The sequence below is a fragment of the Oryctolagus cuniculus genome, chromosome 8 (assembly GCF_964237555.1).
Source record: "Oryctolagus cuniculus chromosome 8, mOryCun1.1, whole genome shotgun sequence".
NCBI classification, from domain to species: domain Eukaryota; kingdom Metazoa; phylum Chordata; class Mammalia; order Lagomorpha; family Leporidae; genus Oryctolagus; species Oryctolagus cuniculus.
In genome coordinates this window covers 12,861,655-12,877,441 of record NC_091439.1, presented here as the reverse complement: position 1 = coordinate 12,877,441, position 15,787 = coordinate 12,861,655, and the positions used below count along the sequence as shown (strand labels likewise).

The following is a 15,787-nucleotide window of genomic DNA, read 5'->3' as shown; positions in this document are numbered from 1 at the left end:
GGTCATTTTTTTTCCAATGTGTAGAGTAACTGTCCAAGCACCCTCAAGCCGGCAAGCACTGGATACAATTTATAAAATGAAAAATAAAATCAATTTTGAAAGCTGCATGGAGCTGAAATATGGTGCGTGACAATGTTGACCAAATGGATTTTCCTTCAACAGTGGTTGGAAGGTGAGTGCTGCCTCGAGCCAGTCAATACGGTGTCCGATACCACTTCAAACTATTAGCTTTACAGGAGTACTACATATGGGACACATAGCTATTTATCATTATTTTATAGGCAGTTCGTCCAGAAAGCAAAGCAGGCCATTTCTTCCTTACTAGGGACATAGCATCAAACTCGCAAACAGCAATCCGTTTAACAGCCAACGGTAGTCCTGAGAGCTTTTCTGTCTCTCTGTCCCTCGGAGACACCTTAACCTTTTCCGGGATGTCAGAAACAAAGGCCTTCGGATGGGGAAGAGCCGGCTGGAGAAAATGAAGCTGTTCAGGTGAGACGCCGCGTCTCGAGGCTGATAGAGAGCAGGCACACTCGTGCGGCACACGGGCCATGGGTTCCCGAGTCACAGCCACACTGACCTATACACACTCTGCCTGGGGCCACTGCATTTCCCTAAAATCCTGCCGTGCGGCCCCAGATGAACTGCGTCGGTACACGGCTTGCTGTCACTGCTCTCTGCCCTGCCAGCGTATTCCTATTCCTGGGACTCTGCATGGCCAATTTTGCTTTTTAAAGATTCAGTGAAGACTCTGTAGTGTCTGCCATCTTTAGGGCCGGTGAGCCATCTCCTCCTCTTCCATGAAGGGGCATCAACAGCTCGGGCTGCCCTTGTACAGCCCTCCCAGTTCCGAAGTGTCCGGGGCAGGACGGAATGGAGCCTGTCCCTCTGTCAGCGCTGTGACCCATTTCCCTGTGGGGCTGCTTCGGAAGTTAACAGCAACCTGGCGGAGCTGCAGTGCCTCCGCCGGGGCACAGGGCACTGTGACAGGCATGACCAGCCCTCCAGAAACTCTAAGGGGGGGGGGGGAGTGCAAGATGAGTCGCATCTTTCCATTTGCTAACTTCACACACAGCCTGCTGCCCTGGGAGCGCCCAGCTGGGCTGCGCCAAGCGCCTACCATGCGCCAGGCTGAATGACAGGCAGCCCCAGGCGGAGCACCCCACAAACCCCGCCTCTGTGGTACACTCTGCAAGGACTGCGACAAGGGGAGCCGAGTACCTCCGGTGGAAGGTTGAAGAAACGCATAAATAAAACCTGCACAGGACGGCTCACATTATTTTTCTGACTTAATTTTTCCACTTGGAAAACAAGACACGATTTCTGCTTCTCGTTGGGGCTGACTGGTTTCCCCATATTCACTAGACAGCAGTTTTTGTTTTTTTTTTTTTTTTTTGCAGGAAGTCTGGAACCTTCCAAACCTTCAGGAGTGGTCAAAATTTTTAAAGGAGCCTACATCCCGTGACCGAGCCTGATGAAACATTAGTGGACCTGCGTAAAAGCATGGACACAAAAACTCCTCTTTTCTCTGCTAATGAAACAAAAGCGATCCCAAACAGCAACTAACTAAAATCCTAATTCCTGCTTGGCACTGTCACTCGATTTATAAGCAAGCAGGTCGCGGGACTTAGGAATAAGGAGCCTGGGCCCTGACCTCAGCCTGGGTGGGACCTGGCTCCAACACAGGCTTGGCAAGTTCCTTAACCAAAGCGGTTTCGTTTCCTCGCCTGTCAGAGGGGAGAGCGCCAGGATGTGCAGCAGAGGGCTGCAATGAGGATGAATCTAAAGTACCAGCTGCCTGCTGCGGAGTGAGCCGTGAGCAAGCAGCCTCTTCAGTGCTGCTTAGGCAGATGGCCACACTTACTCTGCACCTCCTGACTAAAGTAAGGCATGGAGGTTAGGAAGAGATGCCTCCACAGAAACTGGCCTGGGGGTGGCGCTGTGGTGCAGAGGGTCAAGCCATGCGGCAGTGCTGGCATGTCAGATGGCCGCCAGTTTGTGTCCCGGCTGCTCCACTTCTGATCCCGCTCCCTGCTAATGTGCCTGGGAAGGCAGCAGAGGATGGTGGGAGACCCAGAAGAAGCTCCTGGCTCCTGGCTTCAGCCTGGCCTAGCCCCAGTCGTTGCGGCCATTTCGGGAGTGAACTAGCGGATAGCAGATCTCTCTCTCTCTCTAACTCTGCCTTTCAAATGAATAAATAAATCTAAAAAAAAAAAAAATCAGAAATTGGCCTGGGAAAATTTTGCAAAGAAAAATACACTCACAGGAGTCACAGGGGTGGGTGCAGCCTAGTACTTGAGATGCCTGCATCCTACACCAGAGTACTTGAGCCTGATTCCAGCTTCCTGCTAACGCAGACCCTGGAAGGTGGCAGATAATGGCTCAAGTAGCTGGGGCCCTGCCACCCATGTGAGAGACGTGGATTGAGTTCCCGGGTACTGGCTTTGGTCCTGGTCCAGTGCAGACCGTAACAGGCGTTTGGGGAATGAGCCAGCAGATGGCAGCTCTGTTTGTCTCTCCATCGCAAGTCTTTTCTTAAAAAAAGAAAGAAAAATGCACACGCACATAATCCTGATCATTCTGATAATTACTCTGGGGCACACTGGCTCAGAGACAGACTCATTATGATATTAGAATCTCTCATTTTTCAGAGTCCTAATACCTGGGTCTTAGCCTCCACATTTCTATTCCTTAATCTTTGCAAATGAAGTCAGAAAGCAAGGCAATTTGACATAAGATAAGGAAGCAAGATTAGCTAAAGAGGTTGAAGTTTCAGGTGAGCCAAGTCATTTATTATGGCCAGAGGAAAAACAGTAACAGGAGTTTTCTTTTGTGAGAGCATTATCAGGAGGGCCTAGGAGAAAAAAATCAGAAAGTAGATTTGATTTAATGCCCAAAGAAACCAGTTCAGAATCTAAGAGTTAGACCAATGACTTGCATATGGTCACAGTACGTGCGGTGGCATTTCAGGTTTTCTTGTTCAGAGATCAACAAAACAGGTACTATCTTACGATCTGCTGAGTTGTCAAAGAGCGGTTTATGTATCTGGCCTCTGGAAACAGGGATGCTTTTCTCAGGGACATGAGCTCTACCAGGATTTTCATGGGCACTAAATGGTGTCCCGTTTATGCCCTCATCCAGCTGCTGAATATCTACTGCATGCCAGCTATTACAGTAGACCCTGGAGTGTGCAGTGCTATCAATATCAATGGTCATGTTAAAAACACATAGCTTGGCCGGCGCCGCGGCTCAACAGGCTAATCCTCCGCCTGTGGTGCCGGCACCCCGGGTTCTAGTCCCAGTTGGGGTGCTGGATTCTTTCCCGGTTGCCCCTCTTCCAGGCCAGCTCTCTGCTCTGGCCTGGGAAGGCAGTGGAGGATGGCCCAAGTCCTTGGGCCCTGCACCCCATGGGAGACCAGGAGAAGCACCTGGCTCCTGGCTTCGGATCAGCACAGTACACTGGCCGCATCGGCCATTGTGGAGTGACCAACAGCAAAGGAAGATCTTTCTCTCTGTCTCTCTCACTGTCCACTCTGCCTGTCAAAAAAACAAACAAACAAACAAAAAAAACAAACAAAAAAAACATAGCTCAGGGTGGGCAAGTGGTACAGCAGTAGCACTGCTGCTCAGGATGCGGGGATCCTGAGCCCCAGTGGAGCGCAGCTCCTCTTCTGATCCAGCTCCTTACTACTGTGCCCCCGAGAGACGGCAGCTGACAGCTCAACTGCTTGACTCCCTGCTGCCAAGATGGGAGACCCAGACTGAGTTCTGGATCCTGGCTTTAACCTGCCCTAGCCCTGTATGTTGCAGCCATTTGGGGAGTGAACCAGTGGATAGAAGCTCGCTCTCCATCCATCTCGGTCTCTGTTTCAAATAAAAACAAAAATAAATAAAAATTTAAAACATACATAATCCAGTGGCTACTGAACAATAAAATGCCAAGATAAATTCCAGACTAGGGTTAAATTCTGAAGCTTCTCAGTATGTGTGTGTTAGGTGTGTGTGTGGGGGGGGGGGGCATGTGCATGATGCTTAATTTAATAAGCTTTCCTAAGGCTTGCAGCATGGAGCTGAAGCTCTGTGAAGCACACCTCCACCACTGCTATTTATTTAATGAATACTCCTGGGCACTCTTTAAATTGAAAGATGGTTCATTAGATTTGTGCATCTGCCCTTCTCAGCAATCTGTTGTGTTTCTGATGAAGGCAGGAAAAAACCACGACCATATCATTTTTGGTTGTGTTATGAGTAACTCAGCTTCCAATGATTACAAAGTCATAAAGGGCTCAGGCTGCCTCATTTCAGGAAAATAATTTGTCTGAGTCATTCTCTTGCCAGTCCTCTCTTGTCTTATTCTTATCCTGGACATGTCAAGTACTAGCCCCTTTGAAAAACAAAGCACTAATGAGCTAATACATTATCTGCAAGTGATAAAAATAAGGTTTATGAGGTATCAAAAGATAAGTCCTTTAAAAAAACAGCTAAGAAACAGCTTCCTTCTTGAAGCTTCCCCTTTTTGTCCCAACCGAGTTACTTACAACCTGCTCTGGGTTCCCATCGTACACTACGCATCTCTAGAATGACCTGCCGGGGGCTTGGTTACCTGTAGGGGCCTCTCCACATACAAGCGGTCTTTAAAAAGCTCATGGGAAAATGCATAGTATGAAAACACTATACATAGATTTCAAAATTATTTTGTACCAAAAGAACTTCTAACTTCATTTCTCCATGAACTTTTTGAAGGAGCTACACATAAACTCTTGAAAGACCAAAAAAAAAAAAAAAAAAAAAAAAAACACACCTTTTAAAGTATCTTTGTTCTTGTCTCTACCTGCTACTAAAGATGCTAACGAAAGTGGGTTTCCCTGAACAGGGCCTTTAACTGAGAAATCACACACTTACTCGTTCGCCACCCCTACCAAATGCTAACACAGGGTCTACCTCGGTGTGGCACCGTGAAGGAGCCAGGAATGAGGACGGACACAAACACAAATGTAAACATGTCCGCCCTCACACGTCAAGGCGGAATGCAACAACCCCGCACAGCTGCCCTCTGCAGCCTGGAGCAGAAACGGCTGTGCCAAGAGGTGAGTCTGAGGGTTCTCTGACTTCTCTTTTTTTTTTTTTTTTTTTAAATTTTTGACAGGCAGAGTGGACAGTGAGAGAGAGGGACAGAGAGAAAGGTCTTCCTTTGCCGTTGGTTCACCCTCCAATGGCCATTGCGGCCGGCGCGCTGCAGCCAGCGCACCACGCTGATCCGATGGCAGGAGCCAGGAGCCAGGTGCTTTTCCTGGTCTCCCATGGGGTGCAGGGCCCAAGCACCTGGGCCATCCTCCACTGCACTCCCTGGCCATAGCAGAGAGCTGGCCTGGAAGAGGGGCAACCGGGACAGAATCCGGCGCCCCGACCGGGACTAGAACCCGGTGTGCCGGCGCCGCTAGGCGGAGGATTAGTCTAGTGAGCCGCGGCACTGGCCTTCTCTGACTTCTCTTACGGATAAGGCCGATACGTGAAGCGAACCTTTAATGTTACATTCAGTGACTTCTCTAAAATCAGACTGGAGTAAAGAAACAGTCAAGAAACTCTGTTCATCACACACCACCCGAAGGGCTGGCCTTTGTCCAGGTGGCCACATGCCACCGAGAGGGTACCTGAGGTTTTTGAGGCTGAGCAGCCGGATCCATCACCTGTATAATCTGCCTGCAGGCTTGGTAATCAGCTCAAGTGGGCCGGATATCCAAGCAGTCTTGACAGGGGCTGGGGTGGGGGTGGGGTGGGGAGGAGATGTGTACGACCACAGTTCAGTCTGGGATATCAGCCTGGGGAAAACAGCTCACTGGAAGGAAGCTTCAGGCTCAGAAGTGCCCTGGACTGACTCGCAGAGCCAAGACGTGGCTGTCAGCACTGCTGCCGTGCTCGTCAGGGAGAATGGAACACAGAGGATGCCACAGCCCTTGCCCTCGCGATGTTCAACGATATTCACTGACAGATAATGACTGCACCGCGGATGCTGCGGCCACAGAGGTGTGGAGAAGGTGCAGCAGCAGCCCGCACCTGGCACCAGCACCTGGCCACACCTAACCATCACTGGAAAGCGGAGTTCTCACGTGAGCTCTCTGGATACGCACTTCTCCGAGCAGCTGCCTATGGAGGATGACGAGTAATCACTCCCGCAGCAAAGCGAATGCAATGGGACATCATGTAACATGAAATAAGCAAGACACAGATACACGGGTACGGCATGTCCTCTCCAGAGGTGGAGCTTAAAAAAAAAAGCCCATCTGAACTAGAAGAGTGATGACCAGGGACGCAGCAGGGTAGGGGAGAGAGCTGGGAGGAGGTTGGACAGTGGGTGCCAACTCAGTGAGACAGAAGTAACAAGTTCAAGTGCTCCACAGCGGGGGACAGGGGCACCCACAGCGCGCAAGGCTGTCTGGTGTTCTGTGGGAAGAACTGGAAGAGAGCACCTGGCAGGCTCCAAACACAAAGGCAAGATAAGGAGGCGGAAAGCCCAGTTGCCTGGTTTGATCAGCTATGATGCACAAGTTGAAATAATGCTCTGTACTCCATAAAAATGGACAAGTGCTACAGGGTAATCAAAATTTTTTTAAAAAGCTCAAAAATGGTTAAAAAAATCTGTCATTCAATACACATTTGGTTGCCTATTCTGTACCAGAAACTGCTAGGCTGCCGTTGTTAAAGCATATAAATAAAAATACAAGGGTATGTTAAAAAGTCCACGGAAAATGGTGTTAAGCTTATTTTGGTACAAAAAATATTTTAAAGTCCATGCATACAACAGGGACTTCAAAAAGTTCCTGGGAACTGTGTATTATGAAAAAGCTATGCAGGGATTTCCAATTTTTTTTTTTTTTGCACCAAAATAAACATCTCTTAATTCCATTTTCCGTGAAGCTTCTGCAGTCCCCTCGTGTTGGATTCCCGCGCTCCTACAGAGGTATTACTGGCCATTTAAAAAGCTCCCACAGAGCCTGCGGCTGCAGAAGGCAAGTGCGGCAGCCCCGAGAGGCAGAAGAGCAGCACTTTCCGCTTCCTCCCTCTCAGACAGGAGAAGACAACTGTGACAAAACGCTTCCCTCGCTGACGCCGCAGCACTCCACGCTGCCTGACAAAGAAAACCGCAAAGCCCCAAGCAGCTCTGAAGCGGATGGAAACTCCCCAAGCAGCGCTGAACGCTGTCTGGTTGTCTACCAGCTCCTTCAGACGCTTCGGCCAGCCTCCAAGGGCAGAGGCTCCCAGTCAGGGTTCTCAGCACTTGGTGCGGAATAAAAGTTTCCTCCCACGGGCGGCAAAACCACTGGCAGGTTTTGAGACCCCCGCCTCCCGCCCGCCCCTGCTGTGGTCCAACACTGAGGTTCTGTGGGGATCCTTGCCTCACAGCGTCTGTGCAGCTGCTGTGAGCGGCTGTTCATTTCCACGCCCAAGAAATCATGAATGCCAGATTCTGCTTCCTCTTCTGGTTTTACCAGGAGCACACCCGGCATAGGGGGTAGGGAGCAAGGGTTCCAACGCCCATTCTTCCCAGAGGCACCTGGAGTAGAGCCGCGGCGCCCTGCCCACTCCACTCCAGGCCACGGCGGCCCGCTGTCTGCCGAGCCGGGTTTGTTGGAGCCCATCAGTGCGTACCAGCAGAGTGAAGCTGTGCTCAGGCAGCATCCCGTACTGCTGAACCAGCCGCGCCCGCGTCTCGCTCGGGAGCTCGGGGAGCGTCTCCCGGATCCGGTCGATATCGATCACTTGCTGGGGGTCGGCGCCTGCAGGCAGAGACGTGGAGTCGTAGAGCAGCAGGGGAGGCAGGTTGGGTTCTGGCATAAACCTGGGCCGAGAGAGGAGATGGGGCCTGAAGCTGGAGTCCTTGGTTTCACGAGGGAAAAACCAATCTACCTGGAATCCGAATGCTTCCGTGCTTAGATGCCACGTTACTTTCTCATGTCCTGCAGGATCAATTCTGTCTCCCAGGACAGTCTCCACGCAAGTGTCCAAGCCGCCACACTGCCCCCTCCCTGCTTACATAATGATGAGTGGAACGAGCAGGACCTGGCACGGAAGCCACACTTCTGTTTACGACTGTGGGTGGAGGATATATTTGCAATGACCGGAAACAACAGAACCAAACAAGAACGCTGTACTTTGGAAAGAGAGCCCAGTCCTCCATTCTTAATTTCCACTGGCTCTTAGCAGTACTTGCGCAGTAAAAGAAAAGTTAAAAGGGGGGGGGGGCGGCAACTTTCCTTTTTGAAGAAGTGCAAGAAATGAATGGCTTTTGCCTCAGTGTGGAAGGTGGTGGGGCGGGAGGAGGGGTGCACAGGTGGAGCGCAGGGCTTTTTTTTAGGGCAGTGAACCGGCAGGTATGGCACCGTGCCGGTGGGTGCGGCGTTACAGCCATCACAGCCATGTCAGATCCCAGAGACTGGAGCCTGATGCACACTGTGGGCTTTAGTTAAGGAGCTAGTGCTGGTTCATCATTGTAGCAAACCACCTACCACTCTAACATACAACGTTAATAACAGAACCTGGGAGGGGCGGGGCGGAGAAGGGAGCATATGAGAATGCTCTGTACTTTGCGCTGAGTTTTGGTCAACCTGCAACTGCCCTTAAAAACACTGAATTGTTATACAATGTGGCCGCGTGGCCGCTAGACCACCGCATATAATCCTATGAAACAAAGATGTCCCCTCCCTCTGCTCCATTCCAGCGCTAGCGTTTTCTTTTTGCCCACATTTGACAAAGAACTTATGTAAATGCAGAATAATGCACAACGAATGGCAGCTGGAAGGTAATAGATCAGAGGTGTGAGCAATCCATCACCTCAATGCCGAGTCTCTGCTATGAATCAGCCTGCCTTCTGAAGGCAAGAGGGAGCCAGAGGGAGGCGTCCTGCAACTCACGTCCACGCACGGGCGGGGCTGCGCTGGAGCTTCTGGCTGAGTTCAAAGCCACACTCCACGCTCAGAGTGCAGCAGCGACAGGGAGGGAGCAGCCGTGAAAACCAAGGGGGTTCCGATCACAGGAATGGAAGTCGTCACTCTGACAGACGCAGGGCAGGAGTTCTTGGTGAACTTCACTCTAGGGACTTAAATGAGTCTCTTCTCTCCCAAAGCACAGTGCTCTGTTTGGTCCTCACTGACAGCAAGAGCTACGCATCTGCCTTCCTACACTTCATCAGGCAAAGTGGGTTCTACTCAACAACTGTGCTGCTTAAGAAACTTCGATCTTTGCAAACTGCTCAACTCAGTGGGAAAAAATAAAAGGCCCGATTTATCTGAGGCCTATCCTCGCTGGTGGCTGTAGCTGTGCCCCTCATAGTAAGCTTCGTTTATCAATGAAACAGCAGCTTTTGGGGTCTGAAAGGAACTACCACGGGCATTTCTGAGAACGTGTCTACTTTCAAGACAGCAGTGCATCTGTCATTGATTGTAAGTACAGCAGCCTCCAACCCAACCCCAACTGCCATTCTCTCAGCTCAACGCTAACAACTTTGACACGAAGAGTGAGCACGTGTTTTCCAACAGCTGCATGCCACCACACGAGGCACCCAGATGCCAGTTTATCAAGAAAATAGTTCTCTCAAGGACACAAAAAATAGAAAGCCTTCGCTTTCCATCCTGGAACAGCACCACCGCAAGCGGCCCCTGTCCAGGATCATTAAGTTGATCTCTAACCGGATGAGAAACACGCCCCTAACTCCACATATGTTGCGGCATTTTGACACGAGCAGCAATTACCTGTAGTCTTGTTTTCCTTCTTTGTCTCTCATTGGCACAGTGCACCTGCAACAGGGAAAGAAGATGTGAGACGCACACTGCACACAGCACTGACCTACCTAGATGCAGAGCAGGTTTCCCCTTCTAGTAAGGGACACGGGCAAACTCAAGTTCATCAGGCTTCCACAGGAGACACTTACGTGACTCCTTTTAAAAAGAGTAATAAAGGACAGAGAAATAAACAGAAATAAAAAAACAGAAATAAAGGACAGAGTGGTAATTAAAAAGAAAAGAAACTGCATCAGTGCTTTCAGGCTTCTAGCCACCTTTTCAAACTCTACACTTTTGAGTTTTTTTCAGTATTCTGCGTAGAATATAAAATCCTTACAATTCAGAGTCAGGAAAATTAGGATCAAAGTTAGCTAAACAACAAAGGCATCTCCATAGCCAGGTCTTTGCTGTCTTCGACCTCTAGCTTAAGCTGGTAGAGATCTGAGAGATTATTTGAGGAAGTTAAGATTCTGCCACGAAGCAGGTGAACCAGAAGCAAGGGAAAGGGCCAGGACCCAAGACAAAGCATTTATTACAAGCCTGGGAAAAAGTAAACCCTTAACACTCGACAGGGCATGTCATATCCTGGTAGTGAGGAAGCTGAAATGAGAGAAGCTAAGTGTTTGCTTCAAGGCTACCAGGCTGGTGTGTAGCTGAGCCCAGACCCTCGGGCCCCAACTTAATGGATGCAAACTCACCCCAGCTTGTAATCAAACGAGCGAGTCTCATTCAGAATTTCACCTCCATTCTCAAGCTCACTGATTTGCCGCTGGATTTCATAGTCTATGAAAAGCACAATTTACTTAGCATCATGTTTTGATTATACCTTTCATCCACTCAAGCAATAATTAGAAACCTTTTTCAATCTTCAAGTAAAAAACTAATCAGCACATAATAATCCTGGCTTCCTGGGCTGTATTTTCCCCTCACTGCCATCACAGAAAACTGGTGCTGGAAAGGGCTACAGAGGTCCCACTCCTCATTTTTGGAGAAGACTCAGGTTCAGAGAGATTAAGCAACCCAGGTAGGAGCAGGCCTAGGTCCAATATCCCAGTCTAGTGACTCAGAACTAGGGTTGGTACCCGTAAAACGTTCTCATTTAGGATCCACAGATGTTTCCAATGATCATATCCCCTGAAATTATTTACAAAATATGGGTGTGTGTCTGTGGAGAGAGGGTCCAGAATTTCCATTCTATTTTCAAATAGATTTGTGATCCAACGCAGTTAAGAACCATGCCATGCTTCCTCCTCACCACCAAAAGGGCAGGCTGTGGGAGTCAAAATGTAGCCGCCACTGCTAGGCTCACGTGACCAGCCTGCGCCGCCCCTAACTCGCCAGCCTAGCCCAAATCCAAACCCCTTCTCTGAGCTGCCAGGGAGCAGCAACCCCAGAACGGGGCTATTTTTACTCATCTTCCTCACGATGGCAGAAGGGCCCCACATCAGGAGAAAAACGCGATGAAAACATGACGGGATGAGAACCAAGTCTGTGACAGGAAAACTTTGGTTCTTCTGGTCTCTTCTGACTACAGGTGGGATTCTCAGCCTGTGGTTCCAGAGGGCCCCTCACAGAATGAGGAGGTTAGGCAGAGCCAACCATAAGCCAGGGGCCTTTGTAACTCATTCTGGAGGAATTTACCTAAAGCACAGCTGTTGCTTGTTTTCTTAGCTTTCCATCACCATGTCTTAGAGTAATAGGTCTCCTCCCACCGACCAGGGGGAGCATGGGACTGTGTTCTGTTTGTTCCAAGCCTCCCCTTTACCCAAACCTTCCATGATTTGAGAAACACTGCACGTGTCTCCTTTCAGAGACCAGCCTCATCCTCTTCAGTCTCTTCACATAGGAACTTCCTCTACCTTCCCCACCCCATACTTTTCTCCCTTCACCATTTCAATGCCTTCTTCCTGAAAATTAGAGCCTGAATGCCCTCACCGAGACTGCTTCAGTTGCTAAGGTTTTATCCTACACTAGAGTTGTCTTTTCTGCATTGTTTCTAACACTTTTTTTTTTTTTTTGACAAGACCCAAGAGTCTAGTAAACATCTGGCTACAGCCTCATTTTGGAACTACACTCAGCTGTCTCGTTGCCTGCACACTTTTCATGGGGTATACTTTCAATCCCCTCCCTCCCTCCGATCCAGATAGCTTTGGCTTTAAAATATATTTTTGGTCTTCTAAGATGCTCTCTCAGATTCACATTTCTATGGGACAACCCTGGATGTCTGTCTTGCTCAGCTGTTTTATTTTTATTATTATTGTACTTCTGTCATCAAAGAAGTACCCATGGCATGTGCACCAGTAAGACCAATACTTGACTGGACAGGCACACACAATCTATGTTAGAAACAGGAAAGCAAATAAAAACCCACAACATAGTCACCAATTTGGTCAAGCCACACCAATCTAAAATGAATGAACATGACCTCAGAGAATTCAGGCTAGCCAGGAAAACAGCGCTGTACATGACAAGACACAGTCGCTGTACTGTGCAGATGTTCCTGTAAAGAGGCGAACTCTGTTTCCCCTCTCCTTGACTCCACTTGGAATTCAAGTGGCTTTGAGTCTCACATGGTGGAAAATGACATGGTGTGGGGCTTTGCGGCTTCTGCCTTACCCTCCTAAAACGTTCCCGCTGTCAAACAGGAAGCCCAGGTTTGGCAGCGACTGAAGACCACAGGGGCAGAGAAGCCTAGCAGACTTCCAGCATGAAGACCCCAGCGCCACGGCCGTGGCAGACCTTTGCTTCGCCTGCCCTGCCAGTTTCCTACAGCCTCGTGAGTGCGTGCCTGACGTGGGACCAGCAGAAGAACCTCCTCCCAGTCCCCAGAGCCACGACAATGAGAAGTCGGGAGTGGCTTGTTACACAGCAAGGGGTAACTGCTACAGGGAAGTCTATCAGATAGTAATGGCTGACATTCACCTATGGCCTTGGCCAAGAACCTGATGCTGTTTAGATTCTTCACTTCGGTCCGAACGCCCAAAGGCTCCCCGGGGTGGTGCACAGACACATTGGCGTCCACTCTCAACTGGCCCTCTGGAAGAAGAGAAAAGACGAGTCTTCAGAAACCCTGTAGGGCAACACAGCCTCTCGGAGTGGGGAGTACGTCAACGGAAGCCACATCTCACTGGACCAGCTGTCACACTCCCCAAACTGTAGAGAAGGCACGGCTGGTCCTGAAGCACATGGCTGGGACTTCTGTCCCCTGGGAAGAGTGCCAGTGCTCAGGTGTCTGGGTTGTGCGCACGCACGCGTGTACGTACTCACAGAATGTGCGCTTGTGTACTCTCCGGAGAAAAGACAGCCTCTGGATGTGCCAGCAACACTACGGCAGTGGAGACTGCTCTGTCGTCATCCTAAGGTTATTCTTGTCAGAGCTGGGGTGAGTGAAAGGTCCCCCAAAATGACTACCTGGTAACACTGCTCTCCAACCGAAGGTGGGTTTCTAATAGTGACTGCAGATGGTGTCTGCAGACAATTCACAGCTCAAGGGCAAGAGCTGAAATCTGGGTCTCCCTCCTTGCTCCGGGTGCTGTCATAATCTCTTCCTTCCACAGACACGACCCTGAATCCTAGGACTGAGGCAGCATGGAGACAGGGCTGACAGACTGTGGCAGGGAGGTATCTGTGACGGCATGAGAGAGGGCCGGCACCTTCCTGGGAAGAGTTTTTCTGCCCCAAAGCCCCCATACATGTGGAAGAGTAACCCCAAAAGAAGCAAGTGATTTGTGGAGAGGGCTCCTGAGGAAGGCGCATGGGGTGTGGGGAGGGGGGATAGTTAAAATCCCAAGACAGAGAGATACAGATAGGAAATAATCACATCTTTCACCTGCAAAGCAAAGCTCAAATTCTCCTTTCCAATCACTTACAACCATTAAAACACAACAAAATGAGAAGACAAAATGCTGGATTTACTTTTTCTAGGGAGGCTTTTAAATTAAAACACAGGGGCCTACGTTGTGTTGAACAGCCAGCTAAGCCACTACTGTGACACCAGCATCGCATACGGGAGGGAGTGTGGGTCTGAGGGAGGGAGTGCAGGTCTGAGTCCCGGCTGCTCCACTTCCGATCCAGATTCCTGCTAATGCACCAGGGAAGGCAGTGGAAGATGATCCATGTACCCTGGTCCCTGCGATCCATGTGGGAGATCTGGATGGAGCTCTATACTCGTGATTTCAGCTGGGCCCAGTCCTGGCTCTTGCAGTAATTTGGGTGAGTAAACCAACAGACAGAAGATCTCTTTCCCTCTCTCTTTGAACAAAAAATAATTATTAATTAAAATGTAATCTGCTAAACCTGAGCTTTTTGCTGGACTGAATAAATTCATTTTCCAAGATTTCACAGCAAAAACATATTAAAACAATAAAACAGAAAAATTATATCCATGCCAAGAAAAGGAGACATTTGGAACTGTCGTTCCCTCAGTACTGAGCCAAGGACTCAATTCTACACCAGGTTCAAGATCATCGGTTGTCACCTCCCCTTGCTCCACCCACACCCTTGGAAGAGGGAACAGCTCACCCCCTCTGCAGCTCCACATGTCATGCGTGCTGATGGTGAGGGAAATGATGCCTTCCCACAGAGCAACTGCTAACCTTCTCCACCACTGACTTCCCAACACTGCTGCAAAAATGCTGTTCCCTATTTCTTTTGTAGCTTATTTATTTACTTTATTTTTATTTGAGAGGCAGACAGGGAGAGAGAAAAAGAGAGAACACTCATCCTCCCCAAATGTCTGTGATGGCCAGGCAGTGGCCCAGAGCTGGGAACTCAATCATGGTCTCCCAGGTGGATGGCAGGGACCCAAGTACTTAAGCCATCAATGCTGCTTCCCAAAGTCCACACTAGCAGGAGGCTGGAATTGGAAGCCAGAGTTGGGAATCGAACCTAGGTTCTCTGATGTGGGGTGCAGGCCTTTTTTATTTTTTTATGATTGACTTTTATTTATTTGAAAGGCAGAGTGAGAATGAGAAAGAGGGGGGAAAAAGAGAGAGAGAAAGAGAGAAAGAGAGAGAGACTGACCAAGACCTTCCATCTGTTCACTCCTCAAATGGCCACAATAACCAGGGCTGGACCAGGTCAAAAACAGAAGCCAGGAACTCCAACTGGGTCTCCCACGTGGGTGGCAGGAGTCCCTCCAATACGGGATTTGGTGTCACAGGCGGCAGCTTAACCACTGTGCCACAATGCCAGCCCCAGATGTGAGCCTCTTAGAACCAGTATCTTAACCACTAGGCTAAATGCCCACACATAGCCCCCTATTTTTAAGTTCCTTTTTGACAAGCTATATTTCTCTGAATCTCAAGAAATCCCCATTATTCCAGACATCACCAGACTCTCAACCTAGGAACTTCAAAGTCATCTTCCACTTCTCCGTTTTCCTTCCTGCTTTTATCCATCAAGCCTTTCCTCCAAGCAGGCCTCACATTTGTCCCTTCCTTTCCACTTCCTCTGCAGCCATCGTGGGCCAAGGCCTCAGAACCTCAGGCCTGGGTTATGGGATCACATCCTGACTCGTAACACAGCACAGCCTCCTGTCTGGTCACCCACAATGTGACTACAATGCTCCCCCAGCCACAGCCTAGTTTACATCACCCTGCTCACTTAAGGGCACACGCAGCTCCCATCAGATTCGTCCTATCTCCTCTGCTTGGGAGTAAGAGCCCTCACCCAGTCTCTGGAGGCATGACCTCCACTTCCCCATGACTCGCTCCACGGCAAAGCTCCCACCCCAGGAGGAGAGCTTTCTGCATCCAATTCCCAGCCTACCCAGCTGACTTGTCCCCTTTAGCAGTGTCTCCGCCCCTCTTGCCAACCTCTGCTCGTCCTTCAGGGATGTGCAAAGTCAGCCTCTATCGGTGGGTCCTCCAAACTAACTAAACACAAAAAAGTCTTCTCCAGGGGCTGGCACCGTGGCGCAGCGGGTTAACGCCCTGGCCTGAAGTGCCAGCATCCCATATGGATGCTGGTTCGAGATCCAGCTGTTCCACTTCTGATGCAGCTCTCTGATA

At 49.7% G+C, this 15,787-nt stretch overlaps 1 protein-coding gene across 1 annotated transcript in view; it reads right to left on the bottom strand.

Moving 5' to 3' along the window:
* The window catches only part of GATB (glutamyl-tRNA amidotransferase subunit B), an 88,425-nt gene that overhangs the window by 17,693 nt on the left and 54,945 nt on the right, over nt 1–15,787 (bottom strand). The window contains exons 6-9 of the mRNA XM_002716908.5: nt 12,699–12,812; nt 10,475–10,559; nt 9,747–9,791; nt 7,648–7,837 (exon numbers count right to left, since the gene is read on the bottom strand). Coding sequence (XP_002716954.1) covers nt 7,648–7,837; nt 9,747–9,791; nt 10,475–10,559; nt 12,699–12,812 — 434 coding nt within the window. The remainder of the gene's footprint in view (nt 1–7,647; nt 7,838–9,746; nt 9,792–10,474; nt 10,560–12,698; nt 12,813–15,787) is intronic.